This window comes from Haliotis cracherodii, unplaced genomic scaffold (assembly GCF_022045235.1).
Source record: "Haliotis cracherodii isolate W230 unplaced genomic scaffold, xgHalCrac1.p SCAF_9, whole genome shotgun sequence".
Taxonomy (NCBI): Eukaryota; Metazoa; Mollusca; class Gastropoda; order Lepetellida; family Haliotidae; genus Haliotis; species Haliotis cracherodii.
This window is the reverse complement of record NW_027266343.1, coordinates 8,722,037-8,746,071: the sequence shown is the minus strand read 5'-3', so window position 1 is coordinate 8,746,071 and position 24,035 is coordinate 8,722,037. Positions and strand designations below refer to the sequence as shown.

The 24,035-nt window shown below is 40.4% G+C and overlaps 1 protein-coding gene across 1 annotated transcript; it reads right to left on the bottom strand.

The window, feature by feature from the left end:
- Window positions 1–8,762: 8,762 nt before the first annotated feature.
- Window positions 8,763–23,108, bottom strand: LOC139452210 (salivary peroxidase/catechol oxidase-like). Its single transcript, XM_071233599.1, has 14 exons — window positions 23,006–23,108; window positions 21,167–21,465; window positions 20,269–20,398; window positions 17,106–17,305; window positions 16,004–16,198; window positions 15,381–15,477; window positions 14,832–14,938; window positions 14,197–14,298; window positions 12,742–12,831; window positions 12,141–12,301; window positions 11,245–11,798; window positions 10,565–10,734; window positions 9,827–9,926; window positions 8,763–9,682 (listed from the first exon to the last, which is right to left on the bottom strand). Exons 2-14 carry the CDS (start codon window positions 21,456–21,458, stop codon window positions 9,175–9,177), a joined length of 2,706 nt encoding a protein of 901 aa, XP_071089700.1. The 5' UTR covers window positions 21,459–21,465; window positions 23,006–23,108; the 3' UTR covers window positions 8,763–9,174.
- Window positions 23,109–24,035: the final 927 nt, after the last annotated feature.

Here is a 24,035-nt window from a genome sequence, read left to right as displayed (position 1 = left end):
AAACTAATAAATTAAAGACGTCTTTGTCCATACTGTATAAACATGAAAATCAATATCTGGATTTTATAAATGATTATTTCGGCATACACTGGGACAAAACAATTTGACCTCAGGTTTTACACCAAAATAATTGTCTACTTGATGTCCTGAGAAGAAATGTGTTCCAAACCAATTGCAGACTCCTCCTTTCAGAGCAAAAGTGACTGAGAGCTATATATCTAATCGTTCACAGATAGAACAGTCGGGTAAATAAATATAAACCAAGTTATATATTATTTTCAAAAAGGTAAACCAAAAAGATGACATTATGTCAGCTTAGCATCAGTGAATGATATTTATTTTTCATATATATCATATTACTTTTTGTTGCAGCCGTGTCTGGAAGTTTGGGATCAATACTGAGCCTCTGAGCCTCTGAGACTCCAGGAGGCCGTGTCAAGACAGATATTGCCATGAAACCATGAACCCAGTTGACAATTTGTCATATTTGGTATATTAAACATTTGTAATAAATACAGTTATATGTTCTGAACGTATTTGTTTCCACTGTGTAGAAATGACTGGATTCCGTCACAAAGTGTCGTGAGGAATAATCCAGGACGTCTTCCTAGCCAAGGCAAATAAATCTGATGTTACGAAATCGGATTTAACGAATAGACGGATATAACGAATAATCACATTTAACGATTCTAAGTGAGACCCACACCCAACACAGACAATCACGAACTGATAACGGGTTCTTTGGGGTTCGTAAATACGGATATGCCAAGAGATTTAATGGATGAGAGATTTGTCGAAACCTGAAAGTGAATAAGATCGGTCAGAGTAAAATGGGGTTTAACCTCGCGTTCAAGATTATTACACTTAGGTAGCGACGTTGGGGACGAGGGAAAAAGATGTCAAGAGCATTGTGTCACACTGAAAATTGAAAATTTTGTATTTACAGAAAACATGAAATAGTATTAAGACAATTTCATCGGACATGTTATTATTACTTACAACTAGACGTCCGTGAAAATCTAGGTTAGAATAGGTCGTCAGCAACCCATGCTTGCCGTAAAAGGCGACTATGTCGCGAGAGGCGACCAACGGGATCGGGTGGTCAGGCTCGCTGTCTTTGTTGATGCATGTGATCGATCCCAATTGCGTGGACAACAAACAAACAACACTTAAAACTAGGCCCATTTCTTTCTTTCCCCTATAAGTGTTTTTTCCTATTGGTATGATCAATTACATAAGAATGGCTAAATCTTACTGGGGTCAAATCTTTGACCCAAATGTCTAAGGCACATTTATGCCTTACATCTATATATATTCTGGTGATAGTATTTGCTGAAGGCATACTGGTGATGGAAAGAACAATGCCGCTTCCTATAACCTCACCTGTACATTTAATGGACAGATAGGATGCAGTTCGCTCTCTTGATGAAAGTGCACATACCTTTTTTACAAAAAAGGCACACGCACACACACATACATACACACACATTCTCTCTCACACACACACGCACTCACACACACACACTCTCCCTCTCTCTCACATACATACACGCTCTCTTACATACTCTCTCACACACAAAAACACACCAGTGCTCTCTCACAGACACACTCTCACACAAAGACACACTAGTTCTCTCTCTCTCACACAAACACTCTCTCACACAAACACACACTAGTGCTCTCTCTCTCTCTCACACACATACACCCTCACACAAACACACACAAGTGTTCTCTCTCACACACACACTCTCTCTCACACAAACACACACTAGTGCTCTCTCTCTCACACACACATTCTCGCACACAAACACACACTAGTTCTCTCTCTCTCACACATACTCTCACACAAACACACACTAGTTCTCTCTCACACAAACACACTCTCTGTCACAAACACACATAGTCACACACACACTCTCTCACACAAGCACACACTAGTGCTCTCTCTCTCACACACACTCTCACACAAACACACACTAGCTCTCACTCTCTCCCACACACACTCTCTCACAAACACACATACTCACACACTCTCGCACACAAACACACACTAGTTCTCTCTCTCTCTCACACACACACTAGTTCTCTCTCTTACACACTCTCTCTCACACAAACACACACTAGTTCTCTCTCTCACACACATACACTCTCTCACACAAACACACTCTCTGTCACAAACACACATAGTCACACACACACTCTCTCACACAAGCACACACTAGTGCTCTCTCTCTCACACACACTCTCACACAAACACACACTAGTGTTTACTCTCTCCCACACACACTCTCTCTCACAAACACACATACTCACACACACACACTCTCGCACACAAACACACACTAGTTCTCTCTCTCTCTCACACACACACACACACTTGTTCTCTCTCTTACACACTCTCTCTCACACAAACACACACTAGTTCTCTCTCTCACACACATACACACTCTCACACAAACACACACTAGTGCTCTCTCTCACATACGCACTCTCACACAAAGGCACACTAGTGCTCTCTCTCACACACACACACCCTCACACAAACGCACCCTAGTGTTCATTCTCACACACACACTCTCACACACAAACACACACTAGTGCTCTCTCTCACACACACACTCTCGCACACAAACACACACTAGTTCTCTCTCTCTCTCACACACACACTCTCAAACAAACACACATTAGTTCTCTCTCACACGCACACACTCTCTGTCACAAACACACATACTAACACACACACACTCTCACACAAACACGCACTAGTGCTCTCTGTCTCTCACACACACACTCTCGCACACAAACACACACTAGTTCTCTCTCTCTCTCTCTCACACACACTCTCACACAAACACACACTAGTTCTCTCTCACACGCACACACTCTCTGTCACAAACACACATACTCACACACACACACTCTCTCACACAAACACACACTAGTGCTCTATCTCTCTCACACACAAACTCTCTCACACAAACACACACTAGTTCTCTCTCTCTCACACCCACACTCTCACACAAACACACACTAGTTTTCTCTCTCACACACACACTCTCTCTCACAAATACACATACACACACACACCATCTCGCACACAAACACACACTAGTTCTCTCTTTCTCTCTCACACACTCTCACACAAACACACTCTAGTTCTCTCTCACACACACACTCTCTCTCTCTCTCTCTCTCTCTCTCTCTCTTACACACACCACACACATTCTCACATACACACGGAATGAGTATACATGCACCGAACATCATATCGTGATCTTCATGGCTCTGACATTAGTGGTGGTAGAAATATTTCAAAATATTCTTATTGTTCGAAAAATGGTGTCGTACATATATTTTATGTCCGTTTTAATGAATTTTGTCAACCGTCAATGGAGAATGATATGATAGCTGAACCCATTACTTTTCGGTGTAACGGCCAGTACACCTACAACACAAAGCACATCTTCCCGAGGCAAGAGAATTAACTGACAATAAAAGTCCAGTTTCCACTCTTGCCGAACTAGGCTGGTATCATGGAGTTACATTTTGGCTGGACTAACGAGTCCATGCACAGTCCAATCAAATTCGGGCACCGAAATCGAAATCCGGTTCGTAAACTGTCGTGCAGATTTAGGTCGATTGCCGGATTTGCAAAACATGTGCACCGCCAACTCGTTGTCAGCAGATATTTTCCAAAAAAATCATGTTTTTAATCAAGGTGCTCACGTGATTTGACGCCTTTCGCGATGTAAGACCCGTTTTATCACAATATAGATCTTGATTATCGATCAGATCGTCCTGATGGGCGCCACCATTTTGTGTGAAGCGAACGCTTGTCGTAAGAGGCGACTAACGGGATCGGTTGGTCAGGCTCGCTGACTTGGTTGATGCATGTCATCGATCCCAATTGCGTTGACTAGGTTGATGCATGTCATCGATCCCAATTGCGCGCATCGATGCTCATGATGTCAATCACTGGATTGTCTGGTCCAGACTTGGTTGGTTGGTTGGTTGTTTTACGACACCTCAGCAATATTCCAGCTATATGACGGCGGTCTGTAAATCGAGTCTTGACCAGTTTATCAAGTGATTGATAGCATGAGCATCGATCCACGCAATTGGGATCGATGACAAGCTTCAACCAAGTCAGCGGACCTGACCACCCGATCCCGTTAGTCGCCTCTTACGACAAGCATAGTCGCCTTTTACGGAAAGCATGGGTTGCTGAAGACCTATTCTACCCCGGATCTTCAAGGATTACAACGTTTTGGAGTATATACTTATTCCTTCATCAGGTGAATTATATACCAGAAACGGAGTGTTCCTCATAACAAAGTTGTTAACATCCACATATTGTAAATGCCTTTCAAAGACTTAAATTCATAATGTTTCATAAAATATAAAGTGAGTGAGTGAGTGGGTGAGTGAATGAGTGAGGAAAGAGGTCTGAGTAAAGGTTGTATACATGCAGATAACTTACGCGACTACATAATTGTCCATATTTGGAGTAAAGCTCTAAACCCACAATAGAATCTTAAGATTCAGTACACATTTAGTGAGTGAGTGAGTTGGGTTTAACGCCGCTTTTAACAGTATTCCAGTTATATCACGACGTGTCAGCTTAATGTGGGAGGAAAGCTTGAAGTGATGCAGGTCTCAGACGTTTACCACTTGGTGAAACACACGAGCACGTGTAGGGTGCTGACAAACCTAGAAACATAATCGGGGAGAACCGGGATTCGAACCCACAATCATAGGTTCCTGCGTGCCCAAGGGGCGCAACTCCGCACAGCGAATCGCGGCGCCTTAGACGACTGGTCCACCCGTGCCCCCTGGTACACATTTAGGTAACTATTGAGCGTTGTATGTGCATTGGTATTCAAAGCTGTCCAACATATTACCATTTCCATTCACGCGTGTGAATTAGATATGTTTAAACTAAAGAGTTTGGGTTCTGTTAATGTTTATTTAAAAAATCGGAAAAAATGTTGGATTCTCTTTTGTCAAATTAAAACCTTATGTCATACTCAAAGAATTATCGCTGCTTTACTGAGGAGAAACATTTTGTTTGTATTATCAAGACGAACACTGTGTTTCCCAATTCACCGAAGTCTTCAGAATAGACTCTGATCAAGCAGTCAACAGATTCAAGCCAGGACTGATTTGTCTTTATGGAAAACCTGGTGCCACAATCGTCGCTCGTGGGCCATATGCGATATATCTTTGAAAGTAGCCTTATGTGACATGCCAATGAAATGTTTTTAATTCCTTTGTACAACGACAACATGTGACTATCGAGCCCCAAAATTTCATATTTGTATCTATCATATTAAATTAAATATATCGACTTTATTAGGCACAATATATTTACTAAAAATCTACCTGGCGTTTCTTTTTCTTTGAAGAGTGTATATTCACGCCGAACCTTGTCTCGCAACAAACATCATTACAGTCCAAGGGAGGCAACTCCTCCCTATGCTCCAACAATGTATTTGACATAACGCGTAATAGTTTCTGTAGATTTTATGTTGACAGTGAAGACAACACACCTTTTGCGTCATGCTGCGATGTGACCCACATGTGTACTTAGGGATCTTCTCAAAAGAGAAAAATTAATTTAGGATTGAAGGAGGATGAAATCATATATTTACTTATGCACATTGTGTGCGTGGTGGGTGCACTTGGTAGAGAAGGACACGCTCGCCTTCTGTGAACACCAGGTGTCATCACTGATTTTATGCTATCCATTCATATACTGTCCACCACTATTTAGCCATTTATTTCCAATGAAATCTGTTTCAGCAGGCACTGATTATTCTCCGGCGTTGACGTTACATGTGTGCTTTCAATTCACAGAAAACATGTCATGACAATAAACTAGTTTAATGTTTTATAGATCTGTTCAATAATATTCAACTGTCCCCTGTTAAAACAATGTCTTGGTTTATATGTAGTGCATGTATTACAATGTTTCTGATATTTAGCTTTAAGTGGGGCGAGGGCTCGAAACAGAAACACATCCGCCTTTCTTTATTCCGCATCACTGAACTTTTGACAAGGCCCCAAGGCAAGTAACAGTAAAAGCCTATGTGGCACGTCAATCAAGTCCAACTCTTGCCAACAGGTGTCCTCTTCAGCTTCGTTCCCGGAACTCCGTGCACTAGTGTCAGACCAATGAACATGCGCTTGGTTTGATGGCAATCCTTACTTGAAATTTGTTAATAACTGGAATATGAACTTAATCAGAAAGACAATCTAAAAGTGTAGATATTGCATACCGAATGCACATACAACATTTTTCTTTAAAACAAATCAATTCATTTTATCAGGGTATTGTTGCGTTAAATTCTCAGTTAAATATTTATTAAACTGACGACTCAACAGGAGAAACGTCGAGGTAACACACCATCGTCAATTCACAGTTATCGTACAAGAAGGTTTATAGACGGACGCAGTCATAACATACTTGTACATATATATTCAACAAAACACGTATACAATAGTACTATCCTATTAAAGTTTTAAAATAAACGAGAATCATCTATAAAGTCTACTTGGGCACAACAAATCTCTTCAATGTTTATTCGAAATAAAAAAGTTACAACGTAATAAATATTCATAGTACTGGTACATTTAAATGGAATATGGCAATTGAACGTATTGCTCTAAGACACCAATACTGATGGCGTATTAGACTTATACAGAAATGGTTGAACGTATTACAGTGGTACCTCAAAGGTTGTGACGCATTACAATAATACAGAAACGGTTGTACGAGGGCTGGTCAAAAAGTTCTAAGCCTGATTAACTCTCAACTCTGGGCCATAAAAAATGACCTAGTCAATGTAGCACATTGTTTGAGCACTTCATTTCAAGTGTATTTGGTCTGTTGAGGCTGTTTGTATAATAACGACAGTATGTTGAATGTGATAGGGGTCCAAATGAACACAGAAATGGAAAGGAACGAGAACCGAGCAGTCATCAAGTTTTTGACTTTAGAGAAAAGTACTCCCCAAGAAATTCATAACCGCATGTAACATGTGTCCAGGGATAAGTGTCCTAGCTATTCCACTGTTAAACATTGGGCAGCTATGTTTAAGGCTGGCATCATTCCACTTTTCCAGCACCAAAGTAATCCAAGTCTTTAAGATCAGTGAAGAAAGTTATGACCCCTGTATTCTGGAATGCACAGGGTGTGATTCTTGTTGATTACTTAGAAAGTCAAAAGACGATCACCGGTGCCTGCTATGCTGATTTGTGTCATCGCCTGAGAGATTCTGTCAAAGAAATGCGGCTATGAATGCTGACTGCTGGAGTGCTGAATGCTGCTTATTCATGACAATGCCTCTTCTCACACCCCTCCACTTGCAAAGACTGCGCGCTGTGCGACAAGGTGGGTTCGAACAGCTACCTCACCCTCCATACTCGCCAGACCTGGCACCAAGTGATTTCAACCTGTTTCCTAAACTGAAAGAACGCGTTCCTAGAGAGCGCTATGACCACTACGATGGCCTCAAAGCTGCCTCGAATGCGTATTTCACGATGGCTTCAGGAAACACATTCCTTACTGGAATTGAAAAGCATCACCATCACTATTTCAAGTGTTTTGAAAAGCAGGGAGATTATGTTGAAAAATAAATTTAAACACTTTCACAATTGTTGGTTTTCTTTGTTAGACTTAGAACTTTTGACCAGCCCTCGTAACGTAGCAGAACAATACAGCAACGGTTGTGATGTATCACAATGATACTTCTAAGGTTGTGACGTATTACAATACTACAGCAACGGTTTTGACGCATTACAATACTACAGAAACGTCTGTGAGGCATTACAATACTACAGCAACGGCTGTGAGGCATTACAATACTACAGCAACGGTTGTGAGGCATTACAATACTACAGCAACGGCTGTGAGGCATTACAATACTACAGCAACGGTTGTGAGGCATTACAATAATACAGGAACGGTTGTGACGCATTACAATACTACAGCAACGGTTGTGAGGCATTACAATACTACAGCAACGGTTGTGAGGCATTACAATACTACAGGAACGGTTGTGACGCATTACAATAAAACAGCAACGGTTGTGACGCATTACAATAATACAGGAACGGCTGTGACGCATCACAATAATACAGCAACGGTTGTGACGTATTACAATAATACAGCAACGGTTGTGACGTATTACAATACATGTATTACAGTTACGGTTGTTACGTATTACAATAATACAGCAACGGTTGTGACGTATTACAATAATACAGCAACGGTTGTGACGTATTACAACAATACAGCAACGTTTGTGACGATTACAGTAATTATACAACAATTACATGTATACATGTGTTTTAAACACTACAGCAATGCTTGTGACCTGTTAAAATACTATAAAGCAACGATGGTGGAGAATTACAAAATACGTCAACGGTTTTGACATATTACAATTAAACAGATTTGGGAACGACGTATTAGTTTACCAATACAACGGTGGATACGGCGTCTCAATAATTATGCCGGGAACAGTTGCGCCCCTTAGCGCCAGGATCCAATGACCATGGGTTCGAGCCCTTAATGTGTCAGCACCAGTGCTAAGCGTCTTTACGATCAGCGTATTTTTTAACATTCCCGTTAAACGGACACGCCGTGATGTAAGATGACCGAAATGCTGGTCAAGAAGCGCTCAGCCAAACTCACTCATTCATCATATCAGTGAAAGAACCCAATGTCAATGTTTTAGTAATATACAATAACACAAATCTTCTGACAAAAAAATTTTATTCATCAAACTGACAAGAACAAAGACCTGAATGACATGAGTATTGTTTCTATCTAAAATACATTTGACAGTGTAACAAAAATAAATGTACTCGAGATCAAGTTTGTGGGACGAATGAATGAATAAGTATTTTTTAAACCGCATCAGCAATATTACAGCTACTCGAAGCTTGTGGGACTAAATAAGGACATGGATAGTACATTTTGTATGGTTATCCTATTATTAATGGGCATATTTTGCGATGAATACATACATGAAGATCAAGTACAAAAGGACATTTTTTATTATTTCTTTTTCAGCAGACAATGGACAGACAAGAAACACGCGACACTCGTTTCCCGTAGTATTACCGACAGTGTAAAGATTGTAGCTGTTTCTTCTCATGATCCAGATACTATGCCAATGGCGCAAGTCTCTCCTCTCTAGCCAATTCAAAGTCCACAGGACCTCTATCATAGTTCCACCCGCAGGATTCATATTGTCTGCTGGATCCTCTACACGAACATGGACGAATAGGATCAATAGGATTGATGGGATCAATAGGACCAATCGGATCATATGGACCAATAGGATCGATAGGAAACCTAGGACGATCAATGCGATCGAGTGGCTGCTCCAACACCGCCCGTCTGCGACTACGCCATTGGTTGTTGGGACAATACCGAGAGCGACTTCTTCTTCCGGACATACAGCTACTCCATTGTCCCCAGCTGGACCAAATACACCCAACACAAGTACGACTCTGAGAGCTCTGACCCGTGCAGCCACAGGTCTTGCATGAGCGACTTCTACTCTGTTTGCCGGAGTAGCATGTTCCCCAGGACGTCCAGGTGTTCCAGGTGCCTGTGCTCGGCTCATTCCAGTGGTTGAGGTTAATTTCACCCAGTGAACCGCATGAGACCCTGGAAAATAGGTTAAATTCACAAAATTACTTATCATAAGTGTGGATGAGCAAAACGGGTATTTTTGCTGTATACGTGTTAATAAAATTTTGCAAGTTTAAATTCACATTGTTTTATAAACGCAAAGTATTGAATGCTACTTACGGAGATCCCTTGATGAAAGCGTTCTTCTGAATCTTGTAGGTGTCCGTATTGTCACACACGACCCTGGACAGACTGGCTTTCCGGATCTCGTTCAGCTGGTCTGATAATAAATCATAATTGTATACATTAAAGAAACTGATGCTTTTAATTATAACATATGACTCAAAAGTAACATTGCTTGTGAGATTTTTAAGCATACAAAACTTATGGATAACCACTTCATTGTTTTAACTTCAAGGAGGACGTTTCCACATAGATCCTTATACCGTTGTCCAGCAAGGCTTGTAACAGTATATATATATATATATATATATATATATATATATATATATATATATATATATATATATATATATATATGTATATATATATATATATATATATATATATATATGTATATATATATATAGTAGGTGGAAGATCAACAGTAACAACAATTGCGTATGTGATCAGAGAGAGATTAACATGAGGCAAATTTATTTTTTGTCAATTTTCCTCCCGACTATCCAAGTCGATCGTTAGCGAAAGCAGAACTACATCGACAGAGAAAAACTCCTTCACTTATGTTGATAAATCGTGATAAAGGCGATGTTACATGTACTTTGCCTGCCTCAAATATATACATAACACAACTCTCCATTCATTATCCTTTATACGTATAATCGTACATATAATCATTTTACATATGATTGAGTTTATTGTAATTCAGTACCACTGTCGCAACATAATATAACTCACTCAGACTAAATTTCACATATGCGTTGTCCTCTTCAAACCAGAACCGGTCTCCTTCCTTCAGGGCCTGGAACTGCTTCCCCAGGAGACAGGTGAATGTCGGACCCAGAAGTCCTCCTGGAACAGGCTTCTCAGACAGAGCCCCAGGAAACAGGTCAATGTCGTCCATGTGTCTGGAAAGAGACATGTCACTAATGATCGGTGTGATTCAGGGTGTTGGCTCAAAAGGCGTTTACATCTGCAGAAAAAGCACTCCCCACGTGCTTTCTACCTGTCAGTTTCCGCCACTTTTGACATATTCCCGCGGTATCACGGCAGAGGAAGGACGGAGGGGGCACAACCAGTAATGGGCTTCGCACATTTTACCTATGTGGGAATTCAAACCCGGACCTTCGGCATGACGAGCGAACGCTCTAACCGTTAGCTCTCCCACTGTCCACAAAAACATTTAAATAAAACATTAGTCCCAAAGAGCAAAAATGGGAGTTCTGATTAACTGTTCTGTCTACGAACTGATTATATAAATAGTAAGCGGTCTTTGCATTTCCTTATCAATTATTGTTATATTAGACTCAAAGGAAGCTTTTGTTAAGAAGTACAGCTCAATGTACATGTACAATTACATATACTTTACTACCTGATTCAATAGAAAATATTTTCTTCTGAAAAGGGACCGCACTCACTTATAAACGCTCTTCAAAAGGTTCGCTGTAGTTGTTGTGTGTGTCGTGGAGGCCAGACCGGCGAAGGATGTAGCTGTTGGAACGTTACAGTACTTCCTCCACTTGGTGTAAGACGGTAGCCCGTGGTCTCTTCCTCTCTGGATGTTAAGAGCTGCCAGGTCCAGACTATTCCCGTTACTGTCAGCAAACAGCTTGTCCGTGACCTCCTGCGTCAGTTTGTGTTCTGCATTCTGAACTCCGTCCTTAACCAGCCCTCTACAATAATGGTCCACCTTCCTGTTGTTGACGTTCAAAATGAGATTCGTCTTGCCGAAGGTCTTGCTTAGTTGGTCCTGGCCGAGATGACTATATGAAGAGCTGTAGCTAGCTAGGAAGCTGTGGATCATGGAGTGGCCCATTCTGAAAGCCGCCGTAGCAAAGGCGTTCCTGATGCTGGCGTCGGTCGTAGTGCTGTATACGTTGGCGTAAATGCTCCCAGATCCAATTGGCAAGCCATACTTGGTCATCGCTTGCTGGCCCATGATGATTGGCAAGTATTCATCGTACGTGATTTTCTGAAATCCCGAGTATATTAAATTTACATTTATCCTCAGTACATAGATATAACGAGATCAGTTTACATGTCATATTTACATGAGTGTGTGCGCTTTATCGATACATTAATCATGGCTTGTCAAGTTCTTACGAAAATCGTGCAAATCGTGAAACCCAAGAGGATGACTATGGTCAGACAGACCAAGAATCATAATCGGAACGACTGAGGGAATCGCCCCTAATTCGATATTCGCATTAGATCTTTGGGTCCTAGGGATAATCGATAAAAGTTACAATTAAGGAATATATAGATGGCGGCTTGAAAAAATCTGTAAAAATCAAGAAAACTAGAAAATACCCACCTGTATGATAGCGCCGACTATCTTCCTGGCTTCCTGGAAGATTTTTTCATCGCTCCAGTGACAGTTGAGTTGCTTCAGCCTCCTTGCTATGCGGTTGTGTTCTCTCATGAAGATGGTGTGCATGCTCTGTAGAGTGGGGTTCTCATTCACTCGATGATCACCTTGAAAGATAAATAATAATTGTTCCTTAAGGCCAAAACAAGTATTATGCGTCTAGCCTTTTAGTGATATTTTTTATCTGACAAGCCCATTTGCAAGGACGAAAAACGTTGTCTCCAGTATTAAAATGCCCTTGGCGCAGTGATTCATCAAAGTTCAGTAGAGTTATGTATAAAGTGCACTGGACAATCTCGAAATGCCATATTATGTTCCCATGCACGCAACAACATGCTTACATTTTAAATTTCCAACGTTCTTCGATTAAATGAATCATAATGTTCTCAGATTATGAGCTAGAACATGAATATAAAAAGAGCAGAACACAATAGCTTATCACATCATGTTTAATGCATGATGTTTTATTACGATATTACTATACTTATAAAATTAATATTATGACATAACATCTGCACATATGTTGGCCTGTACACGCTCTCCCTACCTGCTAGGAAACAGTAGCTGGGACTGTTTGGTGTTGTACAACTACGTTTTGAATCGCTGGGTAAGTGAGTCGATTTCATCTTCAGCTGACCTGAAACAAGGTACAATGTAATTATAACTTCTTGAAAGACTGGATTGATTAAAGATTTAGATTTCTTGTTTCCACGTAACAGCTGAAGTTCTACTCATATAACATCTGAAGAAAACTGTTTTCTGTAAGTCTCACTGAAAATAATTATAAGTTCTTCACGATTGATGACTTGTTCACGCCCTATGGTCCCATTGTTTGGATGGTTTCATTGCATTCTCCGAAATATTGTAAGTAACGTCTTCCATTGTTAATGACGGAAGAACTTACGTGACCTCAACCGCTCTTCTACCCAGAGTTCCATGCGGCCACTATAGTACTTCCGCCACAGGCCAGCGCCATGTGATGATTTGTCACATCTTACTCAGTCTATACAAATATTGCATATGTTTTTCATATGTTGCATTTTGACGAGTCTACGCATCTTGATAAACATATGTCTTATAATATTAAACTTAATTGAGAAATATCACAGAAAGTGAAAAACTATTTCCATTTGCGTAGTTATCCACGTGCTGTCATCGAAGCCCAACGGAGACCTAGCGATATGGTCGTATAATTTGATGTACAAATTATATTGTCATGCACCTCACTGTCGCAGTTTAAGCGTAATTATGCAAACCAATATGCAAAACACACCGAAAGGCTTGCATGAGGCCAGTCTGTTCTGATTTCAGAATAAACGAGTTTGATTACAAACAAGAGAAACGTCCGGTCGCGTGATATGCAAATTAGCCTGTGGCAGTGGTGTAATGTTAAGTTATCACTGCCCCGGAGTGTGGACTTCAAAACAGAATTGTACAAGCAGATGAAAATTTTCGAGACCCGAAAATCAACGCCAATACCTCTTGCAAGAATTATGACATATATCATATATATAATATAAAATATAAAAGGCGCTACTCGAAATTATATTTAATATGATTGTGTGTGTGTTTGTTATTTAACACCGCACTCAGCAATATTCCAGCTATATGACGGCGGTCTGTAAATAATCGAATCTGGACCAGACAATCCAGTGATTGACATCATGAGCATCGATCCACGCAATTGGGATACGATGACATGCACCAACCAAGTCAACGAGCCTAGCCACCCGATCCCGTTAGTCGCGTCTTACGACAAGCAGAGTCGCCGTTTACGGTGTTCGGTTGCTGAAGACCTTTTCTACCCCGGATCTTCACGGGTCACATTTAATGTGACAGTGGTGAATTATCGAATTCTGTGAAGCTTGTTTTTATTTCTATTTGCACTCTTAATAGATGTTACTTTCGTTTATATTATCACCGAAAGCTTGACTTGGGAACATGGAATAAATGAGTCATATGTTTGAGGAAATGAAAACATTATTATGATGATCGTTCATACCGTCAACAAATGTTCGTAGCTTGTTCTGTTCCCCCTGTGACGACCCGTACACCTGTGAGGCGTCTATGTAGGCTGTGATCTGGTTCAGCTGTTCCACGGGAGCTGAAACAAGCGTATGGTGCCATTGAAACATCGAGTATGTGTCACTGTACCATACGGGGCACGGGAAGGCGTCTCATGCGGCACAATTCGTCGAATGTCTATTCATTAGACGTGCCAGAATCCTATGTCGTTGTTCGAATCTCAGATTCGCCCTGATGCCTGTTTTGTCATGACTACTGTTATACCTCTGCTCGATTATTATTACAATACAGTAAAGTACGGTTATAACGAACTCAAAGGGACTACTAATTTTATTTCGTTATAACCGTATTCGTTATAAGTACATATACAGCATGACTACAGCAAGTAGTCGGGACCAAAAAGTAAGTTCGTTATATTCGTCAGTTTGTTATAAGCGTGCTCGTTATAACCGTAGTAAACGGTGGTAAACGTCTAAGATATGCATCACTTGACATACCCTGATACAAATAAAATACTGTTCAAAGTGGCGTAAAACCCAACTCACGGCACCACACCGTGTCACCCGTATATAACGTTTTAATATCTTTATAAAAGTATGTGTATCACATTACCTGCTTGGCAGTCGGCGTTCGCTACTTGAACCGAGCGCACGAAGTTCATGCAGGTTGACCTGAAGTGTCGATCGGGTTGTGGAATATCGATGGGGAAGCACTGGGGCCTGCAAGGACCAAAGCAAAGGATCGTTACAACACAACAAAGGATCAATGTGAGCGATGTAATCATTAAAGCTTTGATAAAGACTCACCACTATCGTGTGTGTTGTGGAATGGTAGTATTAAGACCAAGAAAATTAAATAATGTCTCATTTATATAAAGTACTAATATAGCATATATTCTCATGATCGCGACGACGTTTGTTTGGAAGAGAAGTGCAGAAGTCAGACCATAGTGTGTCGAGACATTTTCACGTCCTCATCGCTATCATTGCGATGTTAGTTTTCTGTACGTCGGAAATTCAATTTTCAATTATGTAATATACAAACAATGACAAGTAAAGTAATCATTGATCATAAGTCCCATAATGTCTTACGGAACTATAAAGGCTGACGTGCAAAGGCGGACAATGTATAGGAGCCTAGGTATAATTGTAATGTGCCCACCTGTTGATTGGATGTGATAGCGGTGGTAGTTTAAATGCTGCTCTCTTTCCTTTATGAAAGCTAGAACCACAGCACCCAATAGAACCGCCATACGGACCTGTATCGATAAGGATATAAGTAGGATTAGTACAATGGGGTTGCCTCGGTTATGTTGACATGTTAGCTTGGCCCCACAATGCACTTGTGGAATGTTTCACGTGATTACATTAAAGCAAATTAATAAAAAAATAATTTAAAAAAAACTTATTGCTGCATGGGTTTATGGATAACCACACAATGAACTGATAAGGAAAAATGACCTTTTTAAATAATAAACTACGCATTTTACTGTTTAAAACGTAAATATGTCTCTTAACCTAAGGGCACAGGCATCCGAGTGGAACAGCCCGTCAGTTAGCCCTGTTCGAGGATTTTCAATTTACGGCAAGTAAAACACTGTCTCCAATAAAAATAGTTTTAAATTCGGCATCTTAGAAATGTACCTCCATGCGTAGTGTTATAAAGTTTGCCCTGAACTATCATAAGCATCCTTGTGCTTCATCAATACTAGTTTATTACACTATACAGGAGTAGAGGAAATTTTATTTCTTCAATATCATTTTCACAAAAGCTTTTACTCTTACCTCCAGACAGCTGCTGTGTTGGAGTGCTGGTGATGTCGTGATCCAGGAACTGACCCCACTGCATCAACATGTGGGTGTAGGAGGCGTGGCGGTCAGCGTTTGTTGACGGGGTGTGGACAGTCGTGCTGACCAGGCGGGCACTGGGTAACTTGGAGGACGACCCTAGGGTGGCTTTTTCCCGTGGGGAGGAGACACCTAAAACAGATTCCAGATTAAGGAAACTTATATATAGAGTAAGTGAGTGAGTAACAGTATTCCAGTTATGTCGCGGCGTGTCGGCTTAATGTGGGAGGAAAGCCCGAAGTGATGTAGGTCTCAGACATTTACCACTTCGGTGAAACCCAAGAGCACGGGGATGGTGCTGACAAACCTTGAAACATAATCGGGGCGAACCGGGATTCGAACCCACAATCATAGGTTTCTGGCGTGCTCAAGGGACGCAACTCTGCACAGCGAATCGCGGCGCCTTAGACGACTGGCCCAACCGTGCCTCCCTTTTATCAAGAACCGAATAATGAGATTATAACTACCATGACACCCCAAAGGATTATCCTGCAAGATCACCATGGTATGATGTATATCCTGCATAGTCGAAATCATGTGCTCAATTAAAAATTCCACAGTCACTAATATGATAACAATATTAATCATAACATGCTATCATAATGGCTTTGAATATGTATTTTAGAGAAAATGGGATTATTTGATTTCACCGATATAATCGATTTCAAAAGTACATCAGATAAATCCCCGCCGTGATATTGCTGGAATGTTGCTAAATGCGGCGTAAACCCATACTCACTCATTCACTCATCATATAAATCACGGCATGTCAGCCTGATGTTATGGGAAATTCCGAATTGATGCAGGAGTTAGACGCTTCCCCTTTGTTTAATCTTACAAGCACTGGTCTGGTGCTGAAAATCCTTTAAAAAGCACCAGGGTAAATTTGGGATTCGAACCCACGATCATAGTTTTCTGTTACGCCTAAAGAACGCAAATTCTCACAGGAAATTGTGGCACCTAACACGACAGGATCACCCGTGCCCCAACTTATATTAGAAAAAACATTGTGTGGAAAACATGTTCTCTAAATATTCACCGTCATCATAGTCTGGGTTCAACCATCGCCTCATTGGAATGGATGCCTTGCCCCAGCTTGTGTGCGCCAGGTTGTTGCAGGAACCATCAGCTGTGCGGTACTTGGAGGACCTGCTACACTTAAGGCGGGAAGCGCAGTTGAGCCTTGGGCCAAAACCACTCTTCAGGACCGAAGGGATGGCCTCTTGTGATATGTTCGCCCTGCATTAGTAAACGATGCCAATATTAATTCTATGTATGCCTTCGATTTAACGCCGCTTTGAACAGTATTCTATTTATCACCGCTTGTTATGGGTTGGGGAGCGCCGAAGACCTGGGTTCGATTCCCGACATGGGTACAATGTGTGAAGCCCATTTCTGGTGTCCTCCGCCGTGATTTTGCTGGAATATTGCTAAAAGCGGCGTAAAACCATACTCACTCACTCACTAAGGGTTGAGGAGGACTCAAAGTGACACATATCGCAGGCGTGTACAACCTTGATGACACCAACGAGCTCGGTGTAGCTCCGGGGATCAAGATTCTGATTAATGTGGGATTCGAACCACGGCGGTCAGCGGATCCTGGCATTCTTTACAGCGAATTTTGGCACCCTTGGGCACTGGCCCAAACGAACCAACCTCAAATTGTGCAATATCTATAAAAACGAAAGTGTTCATATTTTTCAACAAAGGCTGAAAGTGCATTTATTTAATGTAACCATTGCTATTGTACCATGGTAACATAATGAGGCGATGCTTTGTGTCGAATATAAAGTGTTCTATGAAATATGTGTATCATTATATCTACAGATAACTAGAAAGGATGAATTAATTACCTAGGTTCCATGATAAATAAGTAGGAACATGAGTATTTGTAACACTTTAAGTGAGTTGTGTTTAACGCCGCTTTCAACGGTATTCCAGTTATATCACGACGTGTCAGCTTAATGTGAGAGGAAAGCCCGAAGTGATGCAGGTCTCAGACGTTTACCACTTCGGTGAAGCCCACGAGCACGGGTATGTTGCTGACAAACATAGAAACAAAATAGGGGAGAACCGGGATTCGAACCCACAATCATTGGTTTCCGGTGTGCCAAAATGACGCAACTGCACAGCGAATCGCGGCGCCTTAGACGACTGGGCCACCCGTGCCACCTGTAACCCTTTGATAAACATGCACGCATTGACTTCAACATTTGAACGCATGAGCATTATAATCGACGTTAAACGCTCTCGGCTTATTACAAATCTACAAGTAGTCACACGTAGTCATCAACCATATGCAAGTATCATGGCTCGAAGTCTCGGTTAAGTGGAGGCAGACATATTATATTTCTCCTGATAGGAAAGCTATTATGTAGGGACAGAACTGGCTGTCGACATGACAGAATCTTTTGTCATGGAGAGTGTTTTATCGCGTTTATGTACACACAAGGTGCAGTCTTGCCGAATGTCTTGAATATGCAGGCATTTATAACCGATCCTTGAATAAATATTACGTTTATTTTAACCGACAGTCCACCAACAGTTTAGCCAATGGTCTTTCTTGATAGCGAAGGGTTACGAAGGACACTGGTACATACAAACAAAAGCAATTAACATTGGAGGACACTTCATACGGTTGAGTAAACCACGTACTTAGGACAGAACATGAAAAGGTAAATTTCCATATGACTGTTGTTAGTGTTCTTTAGAGCGCCTCACCGTAGATTAAGAAGTTATACCAAATAAGTATATGAATGTTCAATCCCACTTTATATATAAAACAACGCTTTCAAACTAAAGTTATGCTTAACTGTTACTCGACCTTCTTTATATACTACATATGCACCTGAAACAAAGTTGAGAGCCACTCCTATATTTGTAATCACTCTGGACGTCCTTTATTTATTTTTAAATATCTACATATGACATTGACCTCATTTTGATGATCAAATGTTTAAGATTTCACTGATACCTGAAGGAAGGTAGTCATAATAATATTTTATTCCAGATGGTTGCAATGGATTTATCACATGGTGCGAGGTACCAATTGAAGAGGCAATTGAAATTGTAATCACAATAATATATACTGCCTTTGAATAAGTACAATGAAAGCGACAAAGGCTTTGCCGTAATCACACGAAATCACTGCTCAAAGCAGTTTCTATTGTATAATTCCCACGTTTTCGTAAGCAGGGGTTTACGAATCACTGTCAAATAGTGATGAATAGGTGAGAGTACCCTGCCCCGCATGCAAAGACACGTCTGCAGTGCACTTGAACACGCACATGCCTACCATAATGTTCCACATGTCTAACAGAAACCTTTTTGAAAGCTTTACTGATGCCTTGAACGTTGAAACCTGACCAAACAAACTGATGAGCAAGAGTCCTTAACGTTCTTTGAATTCAACATTGAAAGAGCATCCGCGATTGTAGCTCAAAATTTGTGAAAAGTAGACACCAAAGGCCTGAGCATCTGGAATGTAGATCCCTCGACATAAGGGGGAAGTTGATTATTCGAAAGATGAAGTCACCCCCTTGTCATACAGTCTTGTGGAGAGTTTTTGTCTCTCTGAATCTTGACGTAGATCTAAATTTGATAAATTACGTCATAATAGTATCCTGTTTCGATTTGTGTATTTCAATATGAGTATGTCACTTTGTAAATCATAACAAACGTGTTTCAATAAATAAATAAATAAATAAATAAATAAATAAATAAATAAATAAATAAATAGAGGACACAAGAGCAGACGTAAATAGTTAGGGTGCTTAATTATTTTCCTGGTGCATATTTAAAACATAAAGGATGAATGGGAATTGTTTATCGTTTTTGTGATATCATGCATTATTTCGATTTATGAATCGACGCATCTCATCGTACTTCTGAAATGTTGCAACTTTATGACTTGACATTAAATAGTATAAAAGTCTTTATATCAAGGCGACTATGCTTGTCGTAAGAGGCGACTAACGGGATCGGGTGGTCAGGCTCGCTGACTTGCATTGATTGATGCATGTCATCGTATCCCAGTTGTGTGGAACGATGCTCATGATGTCAATCACTGGATTGTCTGGTCCGGACTCGATTATTTACAGACCGCCATCATATAGCTGGAATATTGCTGAGTGTGGCGTTAAGCAACAAACTCACTCACTCACTCACTTTATATTAATAATTCAATTCGGAAGTATGCTTACGCCTGTAGCAACTGTGTAACTTGGAGGACATTGAGACGATGGTTGTTTCCCTTGATAATACTCTCAGGTGCTGTGAATGTGAACTTGTTGAGCTGGTCCGTTGTAGAGCCAGGTTCTGATGCAGCTCGGTCTGTGGAAAGAAAAAGACATGACTCAATGTCATGCTATTTGGAAGATGCAGGAAAACACATTCAGGTGTCTGTTTTCAATGACAATAACTAGAAATATATTTCGTAAAATGTCCATATACGTGCACCTTACAATGATACTGCGTAGGCTGGTTATATTACATCATGGGAAATCATATATTCATTTATATTTATAAACACAAATCTCAAATCTGGCTTAATATGAACCTTAACAAAATCAATAGTTTCAGAACTTGTTTATTCAAAGTTACAAAATTCAAGGCCTCAGTAAAGCTTTCGTTTTATGGCAGCCATGTGGAGGACATTTTCAAATTGGACGCATCAGGGACAAAAATGATGTCCGATTCAATTCCCTATTTTGACTTGTATCATATGTTCCCGTGTTTTTTTAGGTGAACAATTGACTTGCCTTTGCATGTGTTTGTGATGGGTGCCACCGGTTGGGCAGGATATGCTCACCTTTTCGCGAACACCTGGTATCATTACTATTTGATAGTGATTGTGATAACGATGTTCATGATATAGTTGGAATCATACCATCGACTCTGCTTTATGCAGAGATTTCTTTTGGTTATGGCAAGGGTTTTGTCGCTTTATTTACACACCACGGCCTAAAGTTGTTACATAAAGGCGACAAGTCTTGTAGGACTGACTTCATGGTCTTTCGGAGTAACGCTTCATAACAGAGAGCAGCTATGTGCATTTAAAAGATGGGACCACGCTATTGCACCCTATGAGTCGTATCTCACCTAACGACTGAAAGGCACTTTCCCGACTCCGTTCTGCCTCAAGCTGAAATTGTGCCTGAGAAACAGCAACTTGCTGTTCGACTTTGTTCAGCCTGATACTCGCAGTGTTGAGGTTACTGATGCTTGCTGCGTTGATGTTGCTGATTCTCGCAGGGCTACGGTCGCTGATACTTGCTTCTTTGAGGTTGCTGAAGCTTCCAGAGTTGACGTTGAGGGAGGCCAATGCTGCATCAGTTTTAGCCACCATCAGCAGCAGAATCAACTGCGAACTAATCGCTGTCGGCTTCATCATTGTTGTTCTGCATAATGCCAATAGAACACCGTTTACACTTAAAGTAGAGTGCGACGAATCACAAAATTGTTCTGTATAAGCTATGTATGATAGACAAGAGGTTTAACAATGAACGCATACACTGTGATGCACTGTCAAACCAATAAAGCATGTTAATGTAAATTTTGAATATTGATTGAAAGGAGGTTTAAAAACGTAAATACACTAGAAGCGTTTTAATATATAAATTGTATTTCAAGCCATCGCTCCCTTTAATTCTTAATAGAATACAGTAAAGAGACATTTGACTAACGGTGCATATCTGTGAGTGATACATCAAAATATGCATGCTTATACATACTGTATAATAGCCAGTGTTTTAAACAGTTATAAATAATATTGCTATGCCTAAATATGTTTGACCAAAATAAATTAAATATAACTCAGCATTTATGACTCACTTGTATATATATCAACTTGGTCTCGTCGCAAAATTGCTGAAAAGATGCTGATGCGACGTTACATTTTAAGTCATTCATATAATGTTTACAAAGTCCTTGATCATGCATTTTTCATCATGGCCACGTTGATATATTTCCTGAAATGAATTGTGCATTTTCTAATGTGGACATGGCATCTAAGAGTCGATATATGTGTGCTATAGTCCTAGGTCCCAAGCAACCCACCCTTGTCCCAGGAGGCGGCCAACAGATCGAGTGGTCAGTCTCGGTGACTTGGTTGACATCGTGTTATCGTACCCTGATGCTCATAATATCAATCACTGGGTTTATGTTTCGGGTTTGATTATTTACAGGTCGCCGTACTATAGCTTTACTATTGCTGAGTGCGGCGTTAAACAACAAACATACTAAGCGAGCTAATTACAAAATATTGGATGTAATAATTTTAATTCCTGCAGCTATATCTGACTGTCATGTTGGTGTAAGACCCTTAAGGTCTACATGTATGACTAATATGTAATAAATATATATAGATAAAATACAAAAGTCTAAAGATGACTTGAATAATAAACTCAACCGGTTTCACGAAAGTGATTTTCAAGAGTACTGTACAATTATGCCGTTACGCTGTTTTGACGTCACAGTGCACTCTAACATAGTATGACACGACAGTGCAATCTAAATTTGTGACATCACAACAAGACGCATAACATTGTGTGGGGCAGGCGTACGACACATACAGAAATAAGTATTTTTGTGGCAGTAAAATGTACAATAATTGTATAAAATTCCATTATTGGGGGCCTTTTAATTTTGGTTTGAAAGTATTAAAAAAATAACTTTCTTTCATCTTTCTCGGTGCATCATTTTCACATTTGTCAAACGGGAGTATCACAAAATTTGGTGCTTTATTCCCGGCATATTGATCAATGTGTTGACTGAGTGGGATACACCGGTATATAAATATATTCAGATGCGCAATATTACCTAGTACTATAAATCATGTAGGTAAATCGGTAATATGAACAATATAAAATTAATCAACCCTGTTATCATCCTGTATAACACATGCACAGTAACGATAATCAACCCCTCGGTAAAACTTACCCGAGACAGAACAACACTTGTACGTGTTTCCAGGACAGTGATATTCTTTATTATTCTTTCACTTGCGTCGAGGGAATTTATATCTTTACAGTCGCCTATCAAATTGCCGATCCTCCCAATCGTCGGCGTATCCGCTTCTGAGGACAAATCAGCGAGCGGTACACAACAGTAGACAGCGACTAGCTGATGTAGCGAATGTGCGTCACATGATGTCATGCACTAGGAGATACCTGTACACATTAGCTTAAACGGAATAGAGTTGTCTTATTGTTAACAAAGTCGAGGACATGTTTTTCAGTGGCTTTGCCGAACTTGAAAGGAAGTAAAATGTCGAATGACGCTATGCCCATCCCTTCAACTGAATGTAGGATGCTGACAACACTAGTGTGGATGTCGGACCATCCCAACACCACATCAACAACACTGCGACAGCATCCCAACACTACACCAACAGCACCACGACAGCATCCCAACACTACAACAACAGCACTGCGACAGCATCCCAACACTACACCAACAGCACCACGACAGCATCCAACACTTCATCAACAACACTACCACAGCATCCCAGCATTTCATCAACAACACTACATCAGCAAGACAACACTACATCAACAAGACAACACTACATCAACAACACTACAACAACAGCACTACGACAGCATCCAAACACTACATCAACAAGACAACACAATAAAAGCTCATAAAGTGCAACTGTGAAATGTTCCATTTATTCTCATGTTTGTTGAGGTGAACACTGCACATATCTTTGCATGTGTTTGTGACGGGTTCCACCGGTGAGGTACGATACGTTTATCTTGAAAGTGATAAAAAAAACCCACATGTTTATGAGATAAAGGGAATCGCACAATGGTCAATGGATGTTTTTGTTTTATTTTTATGGAAAGTGTTGTGTCACTTTTATATTCCTGCCCTACCGTTACAAATTCAGCTTCATATTTGTGTTTTTGTGTTACGTATATATCATACATACTTTGTGACAATTTATTAACTCCATCTTTGTACAGCT

What these genes read in the sequence shown, in the direction of transcription:
- LOC139452210 (XM_071233599.1), bottom strand. Translation starts at nt 21,458, where the DNA reads ATGATGAAGCCGACAGCGATTAGTTCGCAGTTGATTCTGCTGCTGATG. An exon ending in CTATCACATCCAATCAACAG is followed by an intron (nt 14,939 to 15,380) that starts GTGGGCACATTA and finishes TGGTCCTTGCAG; the next exon opens with GCCCCAGTGCTTCCCCATCG. An exon ending in TAGTCGGCGCTATCATACAG is followed by an intron (nt 11,799 to 12,140) that starts GTGGGTATTTTC and finishes TCGGGATTTCAG; the next exon opens with AAAATCACGTACGATGAATA.